Raw genomic sequence first — 25422 nt, forward strand, 5'->3', positions numbered from 1 at the left:
CATGTTCAATCCCGTCCTGTGACGTCTGTCCGTCCCGCTGAGCGCCAACAAGGAGCAAACAGTCTTTCTCTCAGAAATTCCAAAGTTTATCGTCCTGCAGAGTCTGAGTCCAGAGGTGTTTTTTAGGTCTTGGGGTCATGTCCTCCAAAACTCAAAGTCTTGGTGTTGACTTGGACTCTTGTGGTTGCTCTCCAGGACCCAGGATGATTCAGTTTCACTGATGAATATATGTATTAAAAAAAAAAAAAAAAATTACTTTTGGTTTTTAAAATCGAATTTAATGAGTAATAAGAGTTTGAATCACTGTATCTTTAAAAAAAACTTCATGCAAATGTAAAAAAAAGTGATTAATAAGGTGGATTTTTATGAATTAAACGTATAAACTGTTTAATATTTATTGTGCTATGAATCATGTAAATCTTTTTTTTTTTTTTTTTTGAGGGGCTGGGGTGACAGCCAATCAGAGTAGAGCGGCGCTGTGACATCACTGACTGGTGTCTCTGGCGCTCCAAAACCAGTTTGTTTGTTTGTTTGTGTGTGTATATATATATATATATATATAATAAAATTTAAAACATGTTTTTCAGATATTATGTAAAAGCTAGCGAGAAATAAACCCTTCTAAAACTGAAAGTTATTTTTGTAAACTGGTGACACCTCTGGAGTCATTTACAGGACATCTCATGGACATTAGCGTGGTGTCGTCACTGGTTGGTCTAGCTAGCTGTTAACTACGCTTTATTTATGTGTAAATATATCCTTTTTCTCATATATTATTATTATTAACAACAAAAAACACTTATTTCCATTGTGGTCTTTGTGAAATTATCATGTGACAAAATAGAGGGGTTTGATTGAACATGTGCAAATTGTACATGGGATACCAATTAAACTGCAAATTTTGCTATTTGATTTTTAAATGGACCACAATGGAAATAAGTGTTTTCACTTTCTTGTGCCTTCCATATATTCTTAACGTATTTACAATTATATTACGTGCTTACATTAAACTTACTAAATAAAATCACACACGCATGCACGCTTTTAATATAAAGATGATGTATCGCCCCCTGCTGGAATGGTGTGTGAGTCCAGAATGTAATTACTGCACTGTTCAGTGTTCTTAACTAATATCTGTAGCTTCTCCAAAACTATTTGTCCTATCAACGTTCTGTTTTGGCGCTGTTCATCCCTGACCCAAAATACATAAACATACCAAATGTCAAATGTCAGCTCTCCCCTGTTTGTCCATGATTGAAGATACGCACACGCAACACACGGAACAAATGCACACAGAGGCCACTTGGCTATTAATAACTCTATCTATCTATCTATCTATCTATCTATCTATATATATATATATATATATATATATAGATATATATAGATATATATGGTTTTGTTTTGTTTTTTTGGGGGGGGGGTTTTGTCGCTGTTCTCTGTGTGATGTGGAGTTACGTCATGAAGACCTGGTGTAAAACTTGTGCCAAATGAACATGCAGATCAGATCTGCTGTGAAGGGACGGACTAGAAAACACACAGGTGTTAATCTCCAACATTTTTCTGATGTGAGTTTTTTCATCTTTGTGGGTTTTTTATTTTATTTTTTATGATCCAATAATATTCCAATCAGGATGATTGGTGTTTTATCAGATTTAAAGTTTTCTGTCTCAGTTCTTGTCCCATAAATGATTATTTGTTCAAACCTCCTGCGTGGACCACAAAGTGGATCTGGACTCTGAAATCCAGTTTTGGGATTAATTTTCAATCACAGTCTTAATAAACACAGTTTTATTATCTAAAAGAAAAAAAAACCTGCACGTGTTTGTGCACGTGGCTACTTGACATATTTGCAGCTTGAAGTCAGTATAAACTTTTATTTTTGCACCTTTAAATCAGAAAAAAGATCATCAATAAAAAGCAGGAAAAACCTTCCAGATCAAATGTAATCCTAAAAGGAGATTACATCTTATTTCAACATAAAGTCCACACAGGACGTTAAACTTGTGCAAAATCAACATCCTGTGGAGGAGACATGAACATGTGTTCATTAGAGCGCACATATCTGCAGAGATCAGGACCTGCCCCACAGGCGAACTGGATCCAGATCAGGTCCAACCGGAAAAGCTCTTAAGCAGGTTTTGAGTAAATGTGAGTCATGGTTTACTGTGAAGTCACATGACTCCGCAACAGCCAATCACAGGTGAAGTGAACCCGTCTGCACACGTGCGCTGTAACCAGATGACCCACACTGGGTTCATGTGAATCATGTCATCTCTCGAACCAGAACCAGCACCACACCTGATAAACGGGCTTATCAGGACTCAGTTTTTCCTCCTTGTGCCTTCTGAGGCGCGCTCACAGATTTAATCCAATCAGATGTGATTTGTGAGGCGGCAAGCCCCTCCCACACCTGTCTGCTCGTGGGCTGTAGGAGCTGGCTTTGTTTGATTTGATATTTAAATTTCTATTTTCTATTTTCTTATTTAAAGTTCTGTGTTTTTTTCTTTACCAGCACATCTGTTCTGTTGCAATGTGGCAGTAGAGAGGAGCCCGAACCCGAGCTGTCATTATAGGGCTTTCTCTTAAGAGTGATATTTTAACATGAATATAGCAGACGACTGATACTTTTGATGTCAAGTTCTCGTGGTTTGACGTGTCCTGTGCAGGAGGACGGAGCAACACTCCCTCTGCGTGTGTTTGAATGCCAGCTTTTCTCTTCCTCATTTACATATAAAGGCCAGCTGCACGAGCACGTTTAGTGCACAGAAGTCCCACCCTGTGAATCTGGTTCATTGAGACACAGTAAGGACCGCCCCCAGGGCGCTGTGCATGCAAGATGGTGGAAAGTAGCGACTTTCCAGAAGTTTCTCCTGTGGAGGAACCAGGTTCAGAGGCTGAAACTTGGACAAGAAGCAGCAAAGCTCTGCAAAGAGAAGCCATTCAGCAAAGACACTGAGGTTGGGGTTAGGAGCTGGTCAGCTGCTGTTGACCCAAAAGGAGAAGTATTGGCCAGGAAATGACATCATCAGTGAGCCGCACCTCATCCATTAGCACATGTTCTCCGTAAACATCGTTTAAGCAGCGGCTCTTTACGTTCTTCAACTCTTCAAATGGTGAGAAGTTTGTTTTAAATAAACCCAAATTTCTCACACAAAATGTGGGTGGAGCCAACCTGCAAGCATTTGTAGGCGTGTCTTTACATCGTACATAAAACAAGCTTCAGCCTCTGAATTTGTGCAATTAGAGGAGGCGTGGCTATTGCATGCCTGTGACATCACATCCTGTTTAACTACATGTCACTGCTGAAGACTAAAGATGCTGCAACATGATAAAACAACTTAGATTAATAATGATAACAAAGAAGAAAAATTTAGATTAAGTTAAGAAGAAGTTAGATTAAGTGTGAATGCTTTCAGTCAGCTGCAGTGTTTGATTGACGTCTGTCTGTCTGTCAGTTAACTGTCTGGACGTCCACGTGGACAAGCATCCAGACCGAGTGGCTCTGATCTGGGAACGAGATGAACCCGGAACAGAGGAGAAGATCACTTACAGGTAAAACCATCAGACACCACAAACACGTCACGCCATCCTGCAAATGTGGCAACTCAACTTCACTCATCACATGGTTGCCACGACACGCCACACACGTGTGGGAGGGGCTGTTTCTTGTGTGCTATCTTTCCCTCTGTGTCATGTGTTTGTTCTCTGTTATCTTGCCCTCTGGGTCACGTGTTTGTTCTGTTATCTGGTCCTCTGGGTCACGTGTTTGTTCTCTGTTATCTGGTCCTCTGGGTCACGTGTTTGTTCTCTGTTATCTGGTCCTCTGGGTCACGTGTTTGTTCTCTGTTATCTTTCCCTCTGGGTCACGTGTTTGTTCTCTGTTATCTTGTCCTCTGGGTCACGTGTTTGTTCTCTGTTATCTGGTCCTCTGGGTCACGTGTTTGTTCTCTGTTATCTTTCCCTCTGGGTCACGTGTTTGTTCTGTTATCTGGTCCTCTGGGTCACGTGTTTGTTCTGTTATCTGGTCCTCTGGGTCACGTGTTTGTTCTCTGTTATCTGGTCCTCTGGGTCACGTGTTTGTTCTCTGTTATCTGGTCCTCTGGGTCACGTGTTTGTTCTCTGTTATCTGGTCCTCTGGGTCACGTGTTTGTTCTCTGTTATCTTGCCCTCTGGGTCACGTGTTTGTTCTCTGTTATCTGGTCCTCTGGGTCACGTGTTTGTTCTCTGTTATCTTGCCCTCTGGGTCACGTGTTTGTTCTCTGTTATCTTGCCCTCTGGGTCACGTGTTTGTTCTCTGTTATCTGGTCCTCTGGGTCACGTGTTTGTTCTCTGTTATCTTGCCCTCTGGGTCACGTGTTTGTTCTCTGTTATCTGGTCCTCTGGGTCACGTGTTTGTTTTCTGTTATCTTGCCCTCTGGGTCACGTGTTTGTTCTCTGTTATCTGGTCCTCTGGGTCACGTGTTTGTTCTCTGTTATCTTGCCCTCTGGGTCACGTGTTTGTTCTCTGTTATCTGGTCCTCTGGGTCACGTGTTTGTTCTCTGTTATCTGGTCCTCTGGGTCACGTGTTTGTTCTCTGTTATCTTGCCCTCTGGGTCACGTGTTTGTTCTCTGTTATCTGGTCCTCTGGGTCACGTGTTTGTTCTCTGTTATCTTGCCCTCTGGGTCACGTGTTTGTTCTCTGTTATCTTGCCCTCTGGGTCACGTGTTTGTTCTCCGTTATCTGGTCCTCTGGGTCACGTGTTTGTTCTCTGTTATCTGGTCCTCTGGGTCACGTGTTTGTTCTCTGTTATCTGGTCCTCTGGGTCACGTGTTTGTTCTCTGTTATCTGGTCCTCTGGGTCACGTGTTTGTTTTCTGTTATCTTGCCCTCTGGGTCACGTGTTTGTTCTGTTATCTGGTCCTCTGGGTCACGTGTTTGTTCTCTGTTATCTGGTCCTCTGGGTCACGTGTTTGTTCTCTGTTATCTGGTCCTCTGGGTCACGTGTTTGTTCTCTGTTATCTTGCCCTCTGGGTCACGTGTTTGTTCTCTGTTATCTTGCCCTCTGGGTCACGTGTTTGTTTTCTGTTATCTTGCCCTCTGGGTCACGTGTTTGTTCTCTGTTATCTTGCCCTCTGGGTCACGTGTTTGTTCTCTGTTATCTTGCCCTCTGGGTCACGTGTTTGTTCTCTGTTATCTTGCCCTCTGGGTCACGTGTTTGTTCTCTGTTATCTGGTCCTCTGGGTCACGTGTTTGTTCTCTGTTATCTGGTCCTCTGGGTCACGTGTTTGTTTTCTGTTATCTTGCCCTCTGGGTCACGTGTTTGTTCTCTGTTATCTTGCCCTCTGGGTCACATGTTTGTTCTCTGTTATCTGGTCCTCTGGGTCACGTGTTTGTTATCTTGCCCTCTGGGTCACGTGTTTGTTCTCTGTTATCTGGTCCTCTGGGTCACGTGTTTGTTATCTTGCCCTCTGGGTCACGTGTTTGTTGTCTGTTATCTTGTCCTCTGGGTCACGTGTTTGTTCTCTGTTATCTGGTCCTCTGGGTCACGTGTTTGTTATCTTGCCCTCTGGGTCACGTGTTTGTTATCTGGTCCTCTGGGTCACGTGTTTGTTCTCTGTTATCTGGTCCTCTGGGTCACGTGTTTGTTCTCTGTTATCTGGTCCTCTGGGTCACGTGTTTGTTCTCTGTTATCTGGTCCTCTGGGTCACGTGTTTGTTCTCCGTTATCTGGTCCTCTGGGTCACGTGTTTGTTCTCTGTTATCTGGTCCTCTGGGTCACGTGTTTGTTCTCTGTTATCTGGTCCTCTGGGTCACGTGTTTGTTCTCTGTTATCTGGTCCTCTGGGTCACGTGTTTGTTCTCTGTTATCTGGTCCTCTGGGTCACGTGTTTGTTCTCTGTTATCTGGTCCTCTGGGTCACGTGTTTGTTCTCTGTTATCTTGCCCTCTGGGTCACGTGTTTGTTTTCTGTTATCTTGCCCTCTGGGTCACGTGTTTGTTCTCTGTTATCTGGTCCTCTGGGTCACGTGTTTGTTCTCTGTTATCTGGTCCTCTGGGTCACGTGTTTGTTCTCTGTTATCTGGTCCTCTGGGTCACGTGTTTGTTCTCTGTTATCTTGCCCTCTGGGTCACGTGTTTGTTCTCTGTTATCTTGCCCTCTGGGTCACGTGTTTGTTCTCTGTTATCTTGCCCTCTGGGTCACGTGTTTGTTCTCTGTTATCTGGTCCTCTGGGTCACGTGTTTGTTATCTGGTCCTCTGGGTCACGTGTTTGTTCTCTGTTATCTGGTCCTCTGGGTCACGTGTTTGTTCTCTGTTATCTTGCCCTCTGGGTCACGTGTTTGTTATCTGGCCCTCTGGGTCACGTGTTTGTTCTCTGTTATCTTGTCCTCTGGGTCACGTGTTTGTTCTCTGTTATCTGGTCCTCTGGGTCACGTGTTTGTTCTCTGTTATCTTGCCCTCTGGGTCACGTGTTTGTTCTCTGTTATCTGGTCCTCTGGGTCACGTGTTTGTTCTCTGTTATCTTGCCCTCTGGGTCACGTGTTTGTTCTCTGTTATCTGGTCCTCTGGGTCACGTGTTTGTTCTCTGTTATCTGGTCCTCTGGGTCACGTGTTTGTTCTCTGTTATCTTGCCCTCTGGGTCACGTGTTTGTTCTCTGTTATCTGGTCCTCTGGGTCACGTGTTTGTTCTCTGTTATCTGGTCCTCTGGGTCACGTGTTTGTTCTCTGTTATCTGGTCCTCTGGGTCACGTGTTTGTTCTCTGTTATCTGGTCCTCTGGGTCACGTGTTTGTTCTCTGTTATCTTGCCCTCTGGGTCACGTGTTTGTTCTCTGTTATCTGGTCCTCTGGGTCACGTGTTTGTTCTCTGTTATCTTGCCCTCTGGGTCACGTGTTTGTTCTCTGTTATCTTGCCCTCTGGGTCACGTGTTTGTTCTCTGTTATCTGGTCCTCTGGGTCACGTGTTTGTTCTCTGTTATCTTGCCCTCTGGGTCACGTGTTTGTTCTCTGTTATCTGGTCCTCTGGGTCACGTGTTTGTTCTCTGTTATCTTGTCCTTAGAAGCAGGGATGTTGTTTGAGTGCCACATACTCGTGATCGCTCCGGTATCTATTCCTGTCCGGTGAAGTGTTGCGGCTCTTTTTCCGAGCGTCACTGGCACAGAAATAGATCCACGTTCACGTTGCCTCACAGTTCAGGTTGCCCCTGCTGCTGATCCGGCTTTGCCTTTTTCAGCAGCAGAACCTGCAGCACTGTCCGTTTCCCACGGCAACAGGTTCTGCGGCTCAGTGAGGCCACGTCCAGCCTGCTCCTTTCTCCTGTGAAATGATGTTACTGAGACCTGAATCCAGGACTTGGTGTGAGAGACGGATGAGTTGGGGGGGAACCTCGTGCAGCAGAGAGCTTCTCTTGTCCTTCAGCCTCCACGTGGCCTCATTACTGTGTGGTCCTTATGATCTTTGATACTCAGTCTGTTTGGAGGTTCCTGCACTCGGACCAGGTCTCTGTGTCCAATGAACAGTGACTTAGTGAGACTCAGATGAGGAGGATCACTGACACTGTGAGGGAACATCAGACACCACATTTAGTCCATGTGTCCTGGATCATGGATCCTTGCACCTGGAGAAGGTCAAGGGCACGCCCACTTTTGACCTGGCTGCCGCAGATAGACAGTTATTCTGGAGATGTGGGGATGGACCATTTGTCTGTCTGGGTGGTTGACAGTCAGAACTCGGGGACCTTTTGTCCATCTTGCTTTTTGAGGCTGTCTTACTGTGGACACTGTCCTTAAACATGCATGTTGTTTGACTGTGATCTGAGGACACGTGCACATCACGTCCTCCTGCTGGGCATTTGAACACATCACATCTGGACCTGAAGGTGAATTACAAACTCGTCTCTGTCTGTCTGTGTCTCTGTCTCACTCACACAGATTTTAGGATAATAAAACATCGTAAAATAATCGGTTGTACGTAGTCAGTGAGCGAGTCGTACGGACAGAATTTGGACATACTATGCTGCTGGCTTCTTTCATGTCCTTTGACTTGAATGTTGACAGATGACACATGTGCTGATACCCACGTATGACGTGGACAACAACACGTCCTGTGATAGTTTCCACGGTCCATGATGGTGCCAGCCAGAAGAAAAAAAAAAAAAGGATGAAATGCAGATGACAGCAGGGTTAAAGGTCGGGGGTGTTCCTTGTCTTCATCATGTTTATATATATATATGCATATGTATATGGATATGTGTGGGTGCACACACATACACGTGTGTGTGTGTGTGTGTGTGTGTGTGTGTGTGTGTGTGTGTATATATATATATATATATATATATATATATATATATATATATATATATATATATTCTATTTCTACCTCATTTCTTATGTCTTGTACTGTTACAAGTAGTATTATTATTATTGCTTCTCTTTGCACACACTGTTTGATGAACATTTTCTTCTACTTGCACCCACTTTGTGTGTTTTTTAAGAGCTGACGTAACAGGTGAATTTCTCCTCTGTGAGATCAATAAAGTTTATCTTTATCTTCCTTGTTGCTTTTTCTTTAGTTTTATTTCATGGCATGAAAATTGCAAGCAAAGTCGCGAATCTGATACGCGATCCAGACCGGTTGTCATGGTAACAGTCTGATATGGGAAAATATCAGACTGGAAATCAGCCAATCACAGTGCGTTTACTGTTGTAGCCATACCATTAGTTATCTACTTTGTTGACGGAGGTTATAAACAGAAGTTAAAGAAGCATAATTACATTCTCTCCCTCTATGCAGATGATAACCATCTTTATTGACAGGATATCAGCTTCTGTCTTACTCCTAGTGTGAAGCCCGCAGTGGCAGAAGTCTGATCTTTGACCGCTGGACTTTAACTGTCACTGACCGGTCAAGCTGTGCCAAAGTTTTAGGCACCATCAAACTGATGAAAATGTAGTTTGATGTTTGTTTTTCTTCTTTGTTCAAACATTCCTTGTCCAAAAAAATAAAATAAATGAGATAAGTTATCACTGAACATAAATCCTAATTAAAAACATTTTCTCATAAACTGCAGCAGACTTAAAATAATTTCAGTGTTTTTATCACCTAAAAATAATTAATTTCTTCTCTGATAAGTGGACATAAAATGATCTCAGGCTGTCTGATAGGTGACATCTAATTTTTTACATCTTGAGACACATTTAATTGTATTGCCGGAATCTGTTAAATTGAGTTCTGCAGGCCGTCGCTTCGGCAGCGTCAACAAAACAAAAACACTTTTCACATTTTTGCTCTTTTTTTCTCTCCACAGATAAAAACAACTCATTTCTTATTCAGTAAAACTGTAATTTGAACCAAAGCTTCATGAAGACTCGTGTTTGTCCCACAGAGCGCTGCACGAGATGACCTGCCGCCTCGCCAACACGCTGAAGAGCTATGGGGTCCACAGGGGGGACCGGGTGGCCGTGTACATGCCCATGTCGCCGCTGGCAGTGGCAGCCATGTTGGCTTGTGCTCGTATCGGCGCTGTGCACACCGTGGTGTTTGCTGGCTTCAGTGCTGAAGCTCTGGCGGGGAGGATCAAGGACGGTGAGTCGCCCCCTGCTGGTTGCTGGTTCTTGGTGGAAATGCAGCTGTGAACATTGACTGGTGTTCACTTTCATTTTGTGCCTCATGAGAACTGAACCTTTAAGCTCGTGGCTGTTCTTGTTTGTGCACCGCAATGTGTCACTAGCGATCAGGTGGGTTTAATGAGCCACGTCTGGCCCTGGAGGTCGGTCTCGAACACAGTCCGCTGCTCCTCAAAGTTATTTGTGCTTTAGAAACAGCTGTTGGCTCATGACCCAAATATGACATTTCCACGGTGATTTGATCCAGACGTCACAGCAGCTGGTCACATGCAGGAATAAAAGTAAATGCCGGGACTCAGTGGCGCCCCCTGCGGATGTCAGGAGAAAACCTCCCAAACCACAACATTCCTGATAGGTGTTTGAGGACATGATGCTGGAGCGCAGCCCTTCATCATCCCAGCCATTAGTCTGTTCACTTATTGATAAGTAAGTGATTGACTGACTCACAAGTGACCACTTCACCAAAAAACTAGCCCCGCCCACTTCACGTGTTCACCTGCTGCCCCCTGGTGTCACCACAAACCTCAACCAACGAGCTCCACTAGAAACTGCTTCAACAAATTAGATATATAAGTATGTAGTAATACAGTGTGAGGGCTAGAGGTCGCTGCAGCAGCAACAGCACAGTTTGTAGTAAACCATTATGACTGAGTGCACACGTGCGGTATCAGTCTCAAGTGTCAAATGAGTCAGTACTGGACAAGGTTGACGTCTGGGAGCGTTTTCGGGGATTATTCACGGTACGAAGGCGGCACAGGTGAAATAATCCAGGAAATAACGAGAGACTTGAACAAATATTTACATACGAACAGCGACAGTGTTGATTTTCAGAGTTTTGTGTGTTTGAACACAAACTGATGTCAGAATTAATCTCTACAGTATTTGCTAATAAATATTCTGATAATCATATTAATGAGCCACTGGATCAGGATCACAGTTTAATACTTAAATGTTGATTCTGATTTTTATTTCTAGTTTGTGCCCTCTGGTCCAGATGTATTTGGACAAAGTTTGTTCTTTTATTTTTCACAGCACGTTAGAGCTGAAAGTCAAAACTGCCCCCTTTAATTTGAAGGTATTGAAGAGTTCCCAATTTACACAACTTTTTTTTGTGATCTGACTTCACATGTCAACTTTGATTATTTGGAAATCATTCATCATTTTTCATAAACCTGTATCCATTAATCAAAACATGTATAAATCTTTTTTCATTGTTTGGTGATGCATTAAAAAAACAAAAAAAACAACTGATATACAACCCCAACTCCAATGAAGTTAGGATGTTGTGTAAAATGTAAATAAAAACAGAATACAGTGATTTGCAAATCCTCTTCAACCTATATTCAATTGGATACTGTTGTGGTTCTCAGGGGAGCTGGACACAGCAGGTGGTAGGAGGCACAATGCACACGCACAAGCAGGTGGCACAATATAAAAGGCTTTATCAAAGATTCAGGCAGTGGGTCGAGTACACAAAAAGGCAGTCAGTGAGGCGAAGGTACAGGCACGTGTAAAGCAAGGACGTCATCCAAAAATACAGGCTGAGGTCAGAGCACAGCAACCAGAGTTACAAGGACTGAGACAAAGGCAAGGTCGAGAAAAACAGGCACGGTCACCAAGAAGGAACTCTGGAATTCTTTCCCATTCTTGCTTGATGTACGACTTCAGTTGTTCAACAGTCCGGGGTCTCTGTTGTTGTATTTTGCGCTTCATAATGCGCCACACATTTTCAGTGGACGACAAGTCTGGACTGCAGGCAGGTCAGTCTAGTACCTGCACTCTTTTACTACGAAGCCACGCTGTTGTAACACGTGCAGAATGTGTCTTGGCATTGTCTTGCTGAAATAAACAGGGACGTTCCTGAAAAAGACGTTGCTTGGATGGCGGCATGTGTTGCTCCAAAACCTGGATGTACCTTTCAGCATTGATGGTGCCATCACAGATCAATCAATCAATTTTCAATCAATTTTATTTATATAGCGCCAAATCACAACAAACAGTTGCCCCAAGGCGCTTTATATTGTAAGGCAAGGCCATACAATAATTATGTAAAACCCCAACGGTCAAAACGACCCCCTGTGAACAAGCACTTGGCGACAGTGGGAAGGAAAAACTCCCTTTTAACAGGAAGAAACCTCCAGCAGAACCAGGCTCAGGGAGGGGCAGTCTTCTGCTGGGACTGGTTGGGGCTGAGGGAGAGAATCAGGAAAAAGACATGCTGTGGAGGGGAGCAGAGATCGATCACTAATGATTAAATGCAGAGTGGTGCATACAGAGCAAAAAGAGAAAGAAACACTCAGTGCATCATGGGAACCCCCCAGCAGTCTAAGTCTATAGCAGCATAACTAAGGGATGGTTCAGGGTCACCTGATCCAGCCCTAACTATAAGCTTTTTCAAAAAGGAAAGTTTTAAGCCTAATCTTAAAAGTAGAGAGGGTGTCTGTCTCCCTGATCTGAATTGGGAGCTGGTTCCACAGGAGAGGAGCCTGAAAGCTGAAGGCTCTGCCTCCCATTCTACTCTTACAAACCCTAGGAACTACAAGTAAGCCTGCAGTCTGAGAGCGAAGCACTCTATTGGGGTGATATGGTACTACGAGGTCCCTAAGATAAGATGGGACCTGATTATTCAAAACCTTATAAGTAAGAAGAATAATTTTAAATTCTGTTCTAGAATTAACAGGAAGCCAATGAAGAGAGGCCAATATGGGTGAGATATGCTCTCTCCTTCTAGTCCCCGTCAGTACTCTAGCTGCAGCATTTTGAATTAACTGAAGGCTTTTTAGGGAACTTTTAGGACAACCTGATAATAATGAATTACAATAGTCCAGCCTAGAGGAAATAAATGCATGAATTAGTTTTTCAGCATCACTATGAGACAAGACCTTTCTAATTTTAGACATATTGTGTAAATGCAAAAAAGCAGTCTTACATATTTGTTTAATATGCGCTTTGAATGACATATCCTGATCAAAAATGACTCCAAGATTTCTCACAGTATTACTAGAGGTCAGGGTAATGCCATCCAGAGTAAGGATCTGGTTAGACACCATGTTTCTAAGATTTGTGGGGCCAAGTACAATAACTTCAGTTTTATCTGAGTTTAAAAGCAGGAAATTAGAGGTCATCCATGTCTTTATGTCTGTAAGACAATCCTGCAGTTTAGCTAATTGGTGTGTGTCCTCTGGCGTCATGGATAGATAAAGCTGGGTATCATCTGCGTAACAATGAAAATTTAAGCAATGCCGTCTAATAATACTGCCTAAGGGAAGCATGTATAAAGTGAATAAAATTGGTCCTAGCACAGAACCTTGTGGAACTCCATAAATAACCTTAGTCTGTGAAGAAGATTCCCCATTTACATGAACAAATTGTAATCTATTAGATAAATATGATTCAAACCACCGCAGCGCAGTGCCTTTAATACCTATGGCATGCTCTAATCTCTGTAATAAAATTTTATGGTCAACAGTATCAAAAGCAGCACTGAGGTCTAACAGAACAAGCATAGAGATGAGTCCACTGTCTGAGGCCATAAGAAGATCATTTGTAACCTTCACTAATGCTGTTTCTGTACTATGATGAATTCTAAAATCTGACTGAAACTCTTCAAATAGACCATTCCTCTGCAGATGATCAGTTAGCTGTTTTACAACTACCCTTTCAAGAATTTTTGAGAGAAAAGGAAGGTTGGAGATTGGCCTATAATTAGCTAAGATAGCTGGGTCAAGTGATGGCTTTTTAAGTAATGGTTTAATTACTGCCACCTTAAAAGCCTGTGGTACATAGCCAACTAACAAAGATAGATTGATCATATTTAAGATCGAAGCATTAAATAATGGTAGGGCTTCCTTGAGCAGCCTGGTAGGAATGGGGTCTAATAAACATGTTGATGGTTTGGATGACGTAACTAATGAAAATAACTCAGACAGAACAATCGGAGAGAAAGAGTCTAACCAAATACCGGCACCACTGAAAGCAGCCAAAGATAACGATACGTCTTTGGGATGGTTATGAGTAATTTTTTCTCTAATAGTTAAAATTTTATTAGCAAAGAAAGTCATGAAGTCATTACTAGTTAAAGTTAAAGGAATACTCAGCTCAATAGAGCTCTGACTCTTTGTCAGCCTGGCTACAGTGCTGAAAAGAAACCTGGGGTTGTTCTTATTTTCTTCAATTAGTGATGAGTAGTACCAGGTGGACGATAGATAACAACAAATAAAACTGGTTTTTTGGGACTTCCAATTTGGATGGACAAGACTAAGAGTCAAGCTTTCAAATGAATTAAAGCTCTGTCTGGGTTTTTGATTAATTAATAAGCTGGAATGGAAGATTGCTGCTAATCCTCCGCCTCGGCCAGTGCTACGAGCATTCTGGCAGTTAGTGTGACTCGGGGGTGTTGACTCATTTAAACTAACATATTCATCCTGCTGTAACCAGGTTTCTGTAAGGCAGAATAAATCAATATGTTGATCAATTATTATATCATTTACTAACAGGGACTTAGAAGAGAGAGACCTAATGTTTAATAGACCACATTTAACTGTTTTAGTCTGTGGTGCAGTTGAAGGTGCTATATTATTTTTTTCTTTTTGAATTTTTATGCTTAAATAGATTTTTGCTGGTTATTGGTGGTCTGGGAGCAGGCACCGTCTCTACGGGGATGGGGTAATGAGGGGATGGCAGAGGGAGAGAAGCTGTAGTTTTAGTGACCTCCGATTGGCGTAACCGGGTGTCATTACTGCCGACGTGAATTACAATCTTACCAAAAATACAGATGTGTAAGTTGTCCATCCCATGGGCACTAACACACCCCCATACCATCACAGATGTGTAAGTTGTCCATGCCATGGGCACTAACACACCCCCATACCATCACAGATGCTGGCTTTTGAACTTTGCACTGGTAACAATCTGGATGGTCTTTTTCCTCTTTTGTCCAGAGGACACGACGTCCATGATTTCCAAAAACAATTTGAAATGTGGACTCATCAGACCACAGCACACTTTTCCACTTTGCGTCTGTCCATTTCAAATGAGCTTGGGTCCAGAGAAGGCGGCGGTGTTTCTGGATGTTGTTGATGTTTTACTTTCACTTTGCATGGTAGTTTTTAATGCAGTGCCCCCTGAGGGATCAAAGGTCACGGGCATTCAATGTTGGTTTTCAGCCTTGCTGCTTACGTGTAGAAAGTTCTCCAGATTCTCTGAATCTTCTGATTATATTATGGACTGTAGATGATGGAATCCCTAAATTCCTTGCAATTGAACGCTGAGAAAAATTGTTTTTAAAATGTTGGACTATTTTTTCACACAGTTGTTCACAAAGTGGTGATCCTCACCCCATCTTTACTTGTGAACGGCTGAGACTTTTGGGGATGCTCATTTTATACCCAATCATCAATCAATCAATCAATCAACTTTTTTCTTATATAGCGCCAAATCACAACAAACAGTTGCCCCAAGGTGCTCCATATTGTAAGGCAAGGCCATACAATAATTATGAAAAACCCCAACGGTCAAAACGACCCCCTATGAGCAAGCACCTGGCAACAGTGGGAAGGAAAAACTCCCTTTTAACAGGAAGAAACCTCCAGCAGAACCAGGCTCAGTCTTCTGCTGAGACTGGTTGGGGCTGAGGGAAAAAACCAGGAAAAAGACATGCCGTGAAGGGGGGCAGAGATCGATCACTAATGATTAAATGCAGAGTGATGCATACGGAGCAAAAAGAGAAAGAAACAGTGCATCATGGGAACCCCCCCACAATCTACGTCTAAAGCAGCATAACCAAGGGATGGTCCAGGGTCACCCGATCCAGCCCTAACTATAAGCCTTAGCGAAAAGGAAAGTTTTAAGCCTAATCTTAAAAGTAGAGAGGGTATCTCTCTACTTTTCTCTCTAATCATGACACTCACCTGTTTCCAATTAACCTGTTCACCTGTGGAATGTTCCAAACAGGTGTTCTTTGAGCATTTATCAACTTTCCCAGTCTTTTTTTGAAACGTGTTGCAGGCATCCATTCAAAATGAGCAAATATTTACACAAAAACAATAAAGTTTATCAGTTTGAACATTAAACATCTTGTCTTTGTGGTGTATTCAATTGAATATAGGTTGAAGAGGATTTGAAAATCATTGTATTCTTGTATTCTGTTTTTATTTACATTTCACACAAAGTCCCAACTTCATTGGAATTGGGGTTGTATTATTACAAAAACAAACATCCTGTCGTGTGGGGGGCGTGGCCAACAGGCCATGTTTGTGGATAAACAGACTGAAAGTTTGGTCAAAGGCTCATCAGCACTCGTGTCACTTTGATGAAGAAAACAGGAATAATGAGTGCGTAAAACCTCCGCGGCGTTAGAGGAGATGTGCTCAGTCCAGTGATTTGAGGTCAGTCTGCGTTGGATTTTCAGCAGCAGCTTCAAATCAAATCATTGCAGCTGATCACAGCTCTGAACCCACCGAGCCCCAAAACACACTGGAACTTCTTCTTTTTGTTCTCCTGTCACATTTTTTAGTGCAGCAAATAACTGAAACAATACTTCACATGGTGATACAAGCACAAAATCCAGCACAAATACTCCTTAGACATTACTCTTTTGAAAAAGTGACGGGACACTTGAATTTTCAATAGGCGGCCATGTAGGGGTCAATTGAAAATTTACATAGGGGTCAAAATATAAAAATGCTGCAATCATATTGAGAGCTATACCACATTATTTGTCTGATCATAAAGATTCCAAAAAGGTATAGTTTGGACAATGAATGTTATGGGGTAAAAACAGCAAGAATGGTGACAAAGGTCGATTTCAGTTTGTACAGGGGTCAAAATTAAAGTTGCTCCAATTTTAGCAAAAAATGGTGCAAATTGTTGATTGAGCTACTTGGATTAATACATGGAATAGTTTTAACTGTGTTGAATGCTTGGTCTCTAAATTAAAGGTCAAGTAATGTTGACGTCCATTGAATTATGTGGGCCGCTGAAAAGGAGGTACTGCTGGCTCACTACCACCAGAGGGCGCCCTGCATGGAGTGCGGGCTCCAAGCACGAGAGGGCGTCAGACCCAGAGGAAATGACAGCTGTCACTCATCACACCAGCTGTCACTCATCTACACCACTACTTAAGCCGGACTGCAACTCCACCTCCCCGCCGAGAAATCGACTACAAAGAGGTAATTTCTCTGCTGACTGACACGTTGTGTACTAATCTAGATCTCATTTGCAGCCATTGTCCTGTGGTCGTTGCCTTATCTGGGATTTTGGCGTTTGGCGTGACTACGACGACTGCGCCTCACTCTCCAAACAGATAAGTGGTTAATCAAGAGCTGCACGAGTGTGTGATTTGGAGGTGGAGCGCCCTGTCATGTACGCATCAGACGCTAGCCGGGTAGCTTATGTTATTAATCTGCTTCGAGGAGAGGCACGCGCTTGGGCTACGGCGCTTTGGGAGCAGAATTCACGGCTCCTAACGTCTTATACTGGGTTTGTACGGGAGTTCAAACAAGTGTTTGATCATCCCAACAGAGGCGAGACCGCTTCGAACGTGCTGCTGTCTATGAGACAGGGGCGCCGTAGTGCAGCCGAGTATGCAGTCGACTTCCGCATCGCGGCAGCGAGGTCCGGCTGGAATAACGTCGTGCTCCGCGCCGCCTTTGTAAATGGACTGTCCCCGGTCCTTAAGGAGCACCTACTGGCTAAGGAAGAACCGCGGGATTTTGACGGGCTTGTCGATTTGGTTATACGCTTAGACAACCGTTTAAACGAGCATCATCGGGAGCAGGCCGGGGGGCGTGACCGGGCACGAGCCGTCCCTCTCCCTTCCGGTTCCGACAAGGTGACGTCGTCCCCACGCTTCACTGCCAGAGAGCTCCGTGTGGCTACAGCTCCCCTGCTGAGGAGGCTATGGACACGAGCAGGGCCAAAGTGAAGACAAATGTCAGACAAAGGAGGCTGGCCCACGGGGAGTGTTTTGTCTGCGGCTCTTGTGAGCACATGCAGAAGGACTGCCCTGAACGGTCAAACTACAACGCCCGTCCTTAGAAACTGGGCTAAGGGTGGGCCATAACACACACGCGGAAAGACCCCGCAAATCTGCACGAATCCCAGTAACAATCCTTTGTGTGGATTTAACCATTCACGCCCCAGCACTGGTAGACACGGGGTCAGAAGGGAATCTGCTGGACAGCAGATGGGCAAAGGAAGTAGGGCTCCCCCTGGTGGCTCTGCCGGCACCATTGCAGGTGCGAGCACTAGATGGCACCCTGCTTCCATTAATCACACATCAGACACAACCAGTGACTTTGGTTGTGTCTGGGAATCACGGGGAGGAGATGGTGTTCCATGTAACACCATCTACCTCCCGAGTGATTTGGGCTTTCCATGGATGGTGAAGCACAATCCCCGGATAGATTGGCCGTCCGGGGTTGTGACGCAGTGGAGCGAAACCTGCCACCGGGAGTGTTTAGGATCCTCGGTTCCTCCCGGCACTACGGCTAATGAGGAGGTCAAAGTCCCCCCCAATCTATCGGCGGTGCCAAAGGAGTACCATGATCTTGCTGACGTTTTCAGCAAAGATCTGGCGCTCACTCTTCCTCCGCACCGACCGTATGATTGCGCCATCGATTTGGTCCCGGGCGCTGAGTACCCGTCCAGTAGGTTGTACAACCTCTCACGTCCGGAACGCGAATCAATGGAGACCTACATCCGGGACTCCTTAGCTGCCGGGCTGATCCGGAACTCCACCTCCCCGATGGGTGCTGGTTTCTTTTTTGTGGGTAAAAAAGACGGCGGACTCCGTCCATGCATTGGTTACAGAGGGCTGAACGAGATCACGGTTTGCAACCGATACCCGTTACCTCTGTTGGATTCAGTGTTCACGCCCCTGCATGGAGCCCAAATCTTTACAAAATTGGATCTTAGAAACGTGTACCACCTGGTTCGGATCCGGAAGGGAGATGAATGGAAGACGGCATTCAACACCCCGTTAGGTCATTTTGAGTACCTGGTCATGCCGTTCGGCCTCACTAATGCCCCCGCGACGTTCCAAGCTTTGGTAAATGACGTCTTGCGGGACTTCCTGCATCGGTTCGTCTTTGTATATCTGGACGATATACTCATCTTTTCCCCGGACCCTGAGACCCATGTCCCAGCATGTACGTCAGGTCCTACAGCGGTTGTTGGAGAACCGGCTGTTTGTGAAGGGCGAGAAGTGTGAGTTCCACCGCACTTCTTTGTCCTTCCTGGGGTTCATCATCTCCTCCAACTCCGTCGCCCCTGATCCGGCTAAGGTTGCGGCGGTGAGAGAGTGGCCCCAACCAACAAGCCGCAGGAAACTACAGCAGTTCCTCTGCTTTGCAAATTTTTACAGGAGGTTCATTAAAGGTTACAGTCAGGTAGTTAGCCCCCTGACTGCCCTGACCTCCACCAAGGTCCCCTTCGCCTGGTCGGATCGGTGCGAAGCCGCGTTCCAGGAGTTGAAACGCCGGTTCTCGACTGCACCAGTTCTGGTGCAGCCTGATCCTGATCGCCAGTACATAGTAGAAGTGGACGCCTCTGACTCAGGGATAGGAGCCGTGCTGTCCCAGAGCGTGGAGGCTGATAAAGTTCTCCATCCTTGTGCCTTTTATTCCCGCAGGTTGACCCCAGCTGAACGGAACTATGACGTCGGCAATCGGGAACTTCTTGCAGTGAAGGAGGCTCTTGAAGAGTGGAGACACCTGCTGGAGGGGGCATCGTTGCCCTTCACGGTTTTCACGGACCATCGGAACCTGGAGTACATCCGGACCGCCAAGCGGCTGAACCCCAGGCAAGCCTGCTGGTCTCTGTTCTTCGGGCGCTTTGACTTCCAGATCACGTATCGCCCCGGGACCAAGAAACAAAATCGGATGCATTGTCCCGGGTGCACGAAGAAGAAGCCAAAGCGGGGCTGTCGAACCCCACCGAGACCATCATCCCCGAGGCCACCTGTCGTGGCCACCCGTACCTGGGACTGGAGAAGACCGTCCGGGAGGCCCTGACAGGAGCCCAGACCGGGGACTGGCTCCAAGAACAGACTGTACGTCACCCCAGAGGCTAGAGCTGCCGTATTGGACTTCTGTCACGGGTCCAAGCTCTCCTGTCATCCCGGAGTGCGTAGGCCGTGGCAGTAGTCCAGCAGCGCTTCTGGTGGGCGTCCCTGGAAAACCGGACGTCCGGGACTACATCCAGGCCCTGTACAATCTGCGCCAGGTGCAAGGCAGGACCATCGGAGGACGACGGGCCTCCTCCAACCCCTGCCAGTGCCTCATCGCCCTGGTCTCACATCGGCCTGGATTTCATCACGGGCCTCCCGCCGTCCCAGGGCAACACCGTGATTCTCACGATAGTGGACTGGTTCTCCAAGGCGGGCCCACTTCGTGGCCCTCCCGAAGCTCCCGACGGCCCAGGAGGACGGCAGACCTCCTGGTTCACCACGTCATGCGGCTGCATGGGATACCATCGGACATTGTATCAGATCGTGGTCCCCAGTTCTCTTCACAGGTGTGAAGAGTTTCTGCAAGGCGCTGGGGGCCACCGTGAGTCTCTCGTCCGGGTACCACCCCCAGACCAACGGCCAGGCAGAGCGGGCCCACCAGGAGTTGGAGCAGGCCCTTCGGTGTGTCACCTACCGCACATCCTGCGGCCTGGAGTCACCATCTGGCCTGGATCGAGTATGCCCACAACAGCCAAGTTTCGTCTGCTACCGGCCTCTCCCCTTTTGAGGCATGTTTGGGGTTCCAGCCCCCATTGTTCCCGCTGGTGGAGGGAGGAGGTCGGTGTGCCCTCGGTCCAGGCCCACCTCAGGAGGTGCCGCCGGGTGTGGGCGGACCGCCCGCTCTGCCCTGTTAAAGGCCCGGTATGAGGGCTAAAACCCATGCGGGACCGCCGACGTTCCCTGGCCCCCACATACCAGCCCGGGCAGGGGGTGTGGCTTTCAACAAAGGACATCCCCCTCTGTGTGGACTCTCCCAAGTTAAAGGACAGATACATCGGACCATTCACGATCCTCAAGATCATCAACCCGGGCCGCAGTGAAGCTCCAACTCCCAGCTTCACTGCGGATCCACCCTGTATTCCACGTGTCCCATATCAAGCCACACCACACCTCGCCCCTCTGTGCACCTGGACCTACGCCGCCTCCTGCGCGGCTCATCGACGGGAGCCTGCTTGGACAGTACCGCAGGCTCCTGGACGTCCGTCGTAAGGGCTGGGGGTTCCAATATCTGGTGGACTGGGAGGGGTATGGGACCTGAGGAACGCTCCTGGTGAAGAGGAGCTTCATCCTGGACCCGGCCCTCCTGGCCGATTTCTACAGAAGACACCCGGACATGCCAGGTCGGGCGCCAGGAGGCGCCTGTTGAGGGGGGGGTCCTGTTATGTGGGCCGCTGAAAAGGAGGTACTGCTGGCCCACTACCACCAGAGGGCGCCCTGCTTGGAGTGCGGGCTCCAAGCACGAGAGGGCGCCAGACCCAGAGGAAATGACAGCTGTCACTCATCACACCAGCTGTCACTCCTCTACACCACTACTTAAGCCGGACTGCATACTCCACCTCCCCGCCGAGAAAATCGACTACCAAGAGGTAATTTCTCTGCTGACTGACACGTTGTGTACTAATCTAGATCTCATTTGCAGCCATTGTCCTGTGGTTGTTGCCTTATCTGGGATTTTGGCGTTTGGCGTGACTACGACGACTGCGCCTCACTCTCCAAACAGATAAGTGGTTAATCAAGAGCTGCACGAGTGTGTGATTTGGAGGTGGAGGTTCCCCCTCCTAACTGTGTACAGACCGTGGACCACTGAGTGTGCGGACTTACACTCATTCATCTTGTCTCTGCTTTCTGCCAGCAGTACCAGGGTCGACAGCCGAAGACAGAGGTCACCTGGGGATACGGGACTTGGCGGCTCCGGTGTTCTTCAGGCCGTTGGTGGTGGAGGCTGTGTCGGACGCGGCTTCTCTCTCGTCGGGGTCTTCTATCTTCGAGCCTGCCCACACGTCACCTGGTGTTAATTGGCTTTACAAATTTTCTGTGTTTAGTTGTGTGTTGTCACAACATTAAATTGTTACCTTTTGGCTTACTCATTGTCCGTTCATTTGCGCCCCCTGTTGTGGGTCCGTGCTACGACACCTTCCCAACATGAATTCTACAACATGTGACATATGTTACCCCGTAACATGGTAACTAAGCATGATACAAGGTGCAAACTATTCCTTTTTGAAACTCTACTAACTCAGCCAATAATTTGCATCACCTTTGAACAAAATTGGAGTAACTTTAACTTTTGACCCCTGTACAAACTGAAACTGACCTTTGTTACCATTCTTGTTGTTTTTACCCCATAACTCTATAGAATTCAGTCATAGATCATCCAAACTATACCTTATTGGAATCTTTACAATCAGACAAATAATGTGGTATAATTTTCAATACGACTGGAGCATTTTTATATTTTGACTCAGTGTAATTTTTCAATTGACCCCTACGTGGCCGCCTATTGAAAATTCAAGCGGACCGTCAGTTTTTTCAAAAGAGTAATATACGAGTATAAGGTGTACTTTTGCCAAATTTGGTGCTTTTATCACCATTTACAGGATTCCTCTGTAAATATTCTATTATCTGCTGCACTATTATTCACTGTGACAATATTTTTCACTGCATCTGCAAGTTCAGCGCCTCAGTCAGTCTGAAGCAGTCTGTGGATCCACCGTGTGTCCTCAAGCAACAACAAAAACAAAAAACACTTATGTCAAAAATCATAAAAAAATACATTAAAATGTCTTTGATTTTATTTTTTAGAAAAAGGTGGAATTTTGATATGCAACATTTTCCAAGTGCCCACGTGTTACTGTTGTCATTCCAATTATTATTCCAGATATTTTTGTTGTTCCCTTCAGGGTTGGGCTGAAGAGTTCAGTTTTATTTGTTTGTTTTTTTTTGTTTGTTTACAGAATCTAGAACGAACAAAGAGTTTATTTTTGGCAGAATTTTAAATGAGTTTGATTAAATATTACTACTTTATATCTTTTTTAAAAGACATAGACATTCATCACACGGTTAGTTCAAGGACTGTCAGAAAAAGAAAAAACTTCAGATGTAGCAGCAGGTTGTGGGTTTGAAAGTTGCTGATAAAGAGTCACGTGACTCTGAACTTATAAAACTGAATTTATATAACATTTTTTATATAACACAGAGACACACAGAGAAACACACAAACATAGAGACACACACACACACACCAAGACAGCGACACAAACACCGAGACAGCGACACAAACACCGAGACAGCGACACACACACCGAGACAGAGACACACACACACCGAGACAGCGACACACACACACACACCGAGACAGACACACACACCGAGACAGCGACACACACACACACACAGAGACACAGCGACACACACACACACACACAGACACAGCGACACACACACACACACAGCGACCACACACACACACAGAGACACAGCGACACACACACACAGAGACACAGCGACACACACACACACACAGAGACACAGCGACACACACACACACACACACAGAGACACAGCGACACACACACACACACAGAGACACAGCGACACACACACACACAGAGACACAGCGACACACACACACACACACACAGAGACACACACACACAGCGACACACACACACACAGAGAGACACAGCGACACACACACACACAGAGACACAGCGACACACACACAGAGACACAGCGACACACACACACACACACACAGAGACACAGCGACACACACACACACACACAGAGAGACACACACACCGAGACAGCGACACACACACACACACAGAGACACAGCGACACACACACACACAGAGACACAGCGACACACACACAGAGACACAGCGACACACACACACACACACACAGCGACACACACACACACCGAGACAGCGACACACACACACACACACACCGAGACAGCGACACACACACACACAGAGACACAGCGACACACACAGAGAGACACAGCGACACACACACACACACACAGAGACACAGCGACACACACACACACCGAGTACAGACACACACACCGAGACAGCGACACACACACACACAGAGACACAGCGACACACACACACACACACACAGAGAGAGACACAGCGACACACACACACACAGCGACACACACACACACACAGAGACACAGCGACACACACACACACACACACAGAGACACAGCGACACACACACACACACACCAGAGACACAGCGACACACACACACACACACACACAGCGACACACCACACACACCGAGACAGCGACACACACACACACAGAGAGACACAGCGACACACACACACACAGAGACACAGCGACACACACAGAGAGACACAGCGACACACACACACACACAGAGAGACACAGCGACACACACACACACACACACACACAGAGAGACACAGCGACACACACACACAGAGAGACACACACGCACACACACAGAGAGACAGCGACACACACGCACACACACACACCGAGACAGCGACACACACGCACACACACAGAGAGACACAGCGACACACACACGTCTTTTTTACCCACAAAAAAGAAACCAGCACCCATCGGGGAGGTGGAGTTCCGGATCAGCCCGGCAGCTAAGGAGTCCCGGATGTAGGTCTCCATTGATTCGCGTTCCGGACATGAGAGGTTGTACAACCTACTGGACGGGTACTCAGCGCCCGGGACCAAATCGATGGCGCAATCATACGGTCGGTGCGGAGGAAGAGTGAGCGCCAGATCTTTGCTGAAAAATCATAAAAAAATACATTAAAATGTCTTTGATTTTATTTTTTAGAAAACGGTGGAATTTTGATATGCAACATTTTCCAAGTGCCCACGTGTTACTGTTGTCATTCCAATTATTATTCCAGATATTTTTGTTGTTCCCTTCAGGGTTGGCTGAAGAGTTCAGTTTTATTTGTTTGTTTGTTTTTTGTTTTGTTTACAGAATCTAGAACGAACAAAGAGTTTATTTTTGGCAGAATTTTAAATGAGTTGGGATTAAATATTACTACTTTATATCTTTTTTAAAAAGACACAGACATTCATCACACGGTTAGTTCAAGGACTGTCAGAAAAAGAAAAACTTCAGATTAGCAGCAGGTTGTGGGTTTGAAAGTTGCTGATAAAGAGTCACGTGACTCTGAACTTATAGAACTGAATTTATATAACATTATTTATATAACACAGAGACACATAGAGACACACACACACACCGAGACAGCGACCCACACACAGAGAGACACAGCGACACACACACACACACCGAGACAGCGACACACACACAACAGCGACACACACACACACAGAGAGACACACAGCGAGACACAACAACACACACACACAGAGAGAGACAGCGACACACACACAGAGAGACAGCGACAGAGAGACACACACACACACCGAGACAGCGACAAACACACACCGAGACAGCGACCACACACCACACGCGAAGCACACACACAAACACACAGAGAGACAGCGACACACACACACACACAGAGAGAGACAGCGACACACACACACACAGAGAGACACAGCACACACACACACACAGAGAGACACAGCGACACACACACAGACACACAGAGAGACACAGCGACACACACACACAGAGAGACAGCGACACACAGAGACACAGCGACACACACACACACACAGAGAGACAGCACACACACACACAGAGACACAGCACACACACACAGAGAGACAGCGACACACACACACCGAGACAGCGACACACACACAGCGACACACACAAACA

The 25422-nt window shown here is 46.0% G+C and overlaps 1 protein-coding gene across 1 annotated transcript in view; it reads left to right on the forward strand.

The window, feature by feature from the left end:
* The window catches only part of LOC117523869 (acetyl-coenzyme A synthetase 2-like, mitochondrial), a 40919-nt gene that overhangs the window by 5758 nt on the left and 9739 nt on the right, over window positions 1-25422 (forward strand). Inside the window, exons 2-3 of the mRNA XM_034185483.1 lie at window positions 3459-3555; window positions 9362-9561. Of these exons, the coding sequence (XP_034041374.1) occupies window positions 3459-3555; window positions 9362-9561 (297 nt within the window). The remainder of the gene's footprint in view (window positions 1-3458; window positions 3556-9361; window positions 9562-25422) is intronic.

This window comes from Thalassophryne amazonica, chromosome 13 (genome assembly GCF_902500255.1).
Source record: "Thalassophryne amazonica chromosome 13, fThaAma1.1, whole genome shotgun sequence".
NCBI classification, from domain to species: domain Eukaryota; kingdom Metazoa; phylum Chordata; class Actinopteri; order Batrachoidiformes; family Batrachoididae; genus Thalassophryne; species Thalassophryne amazonica.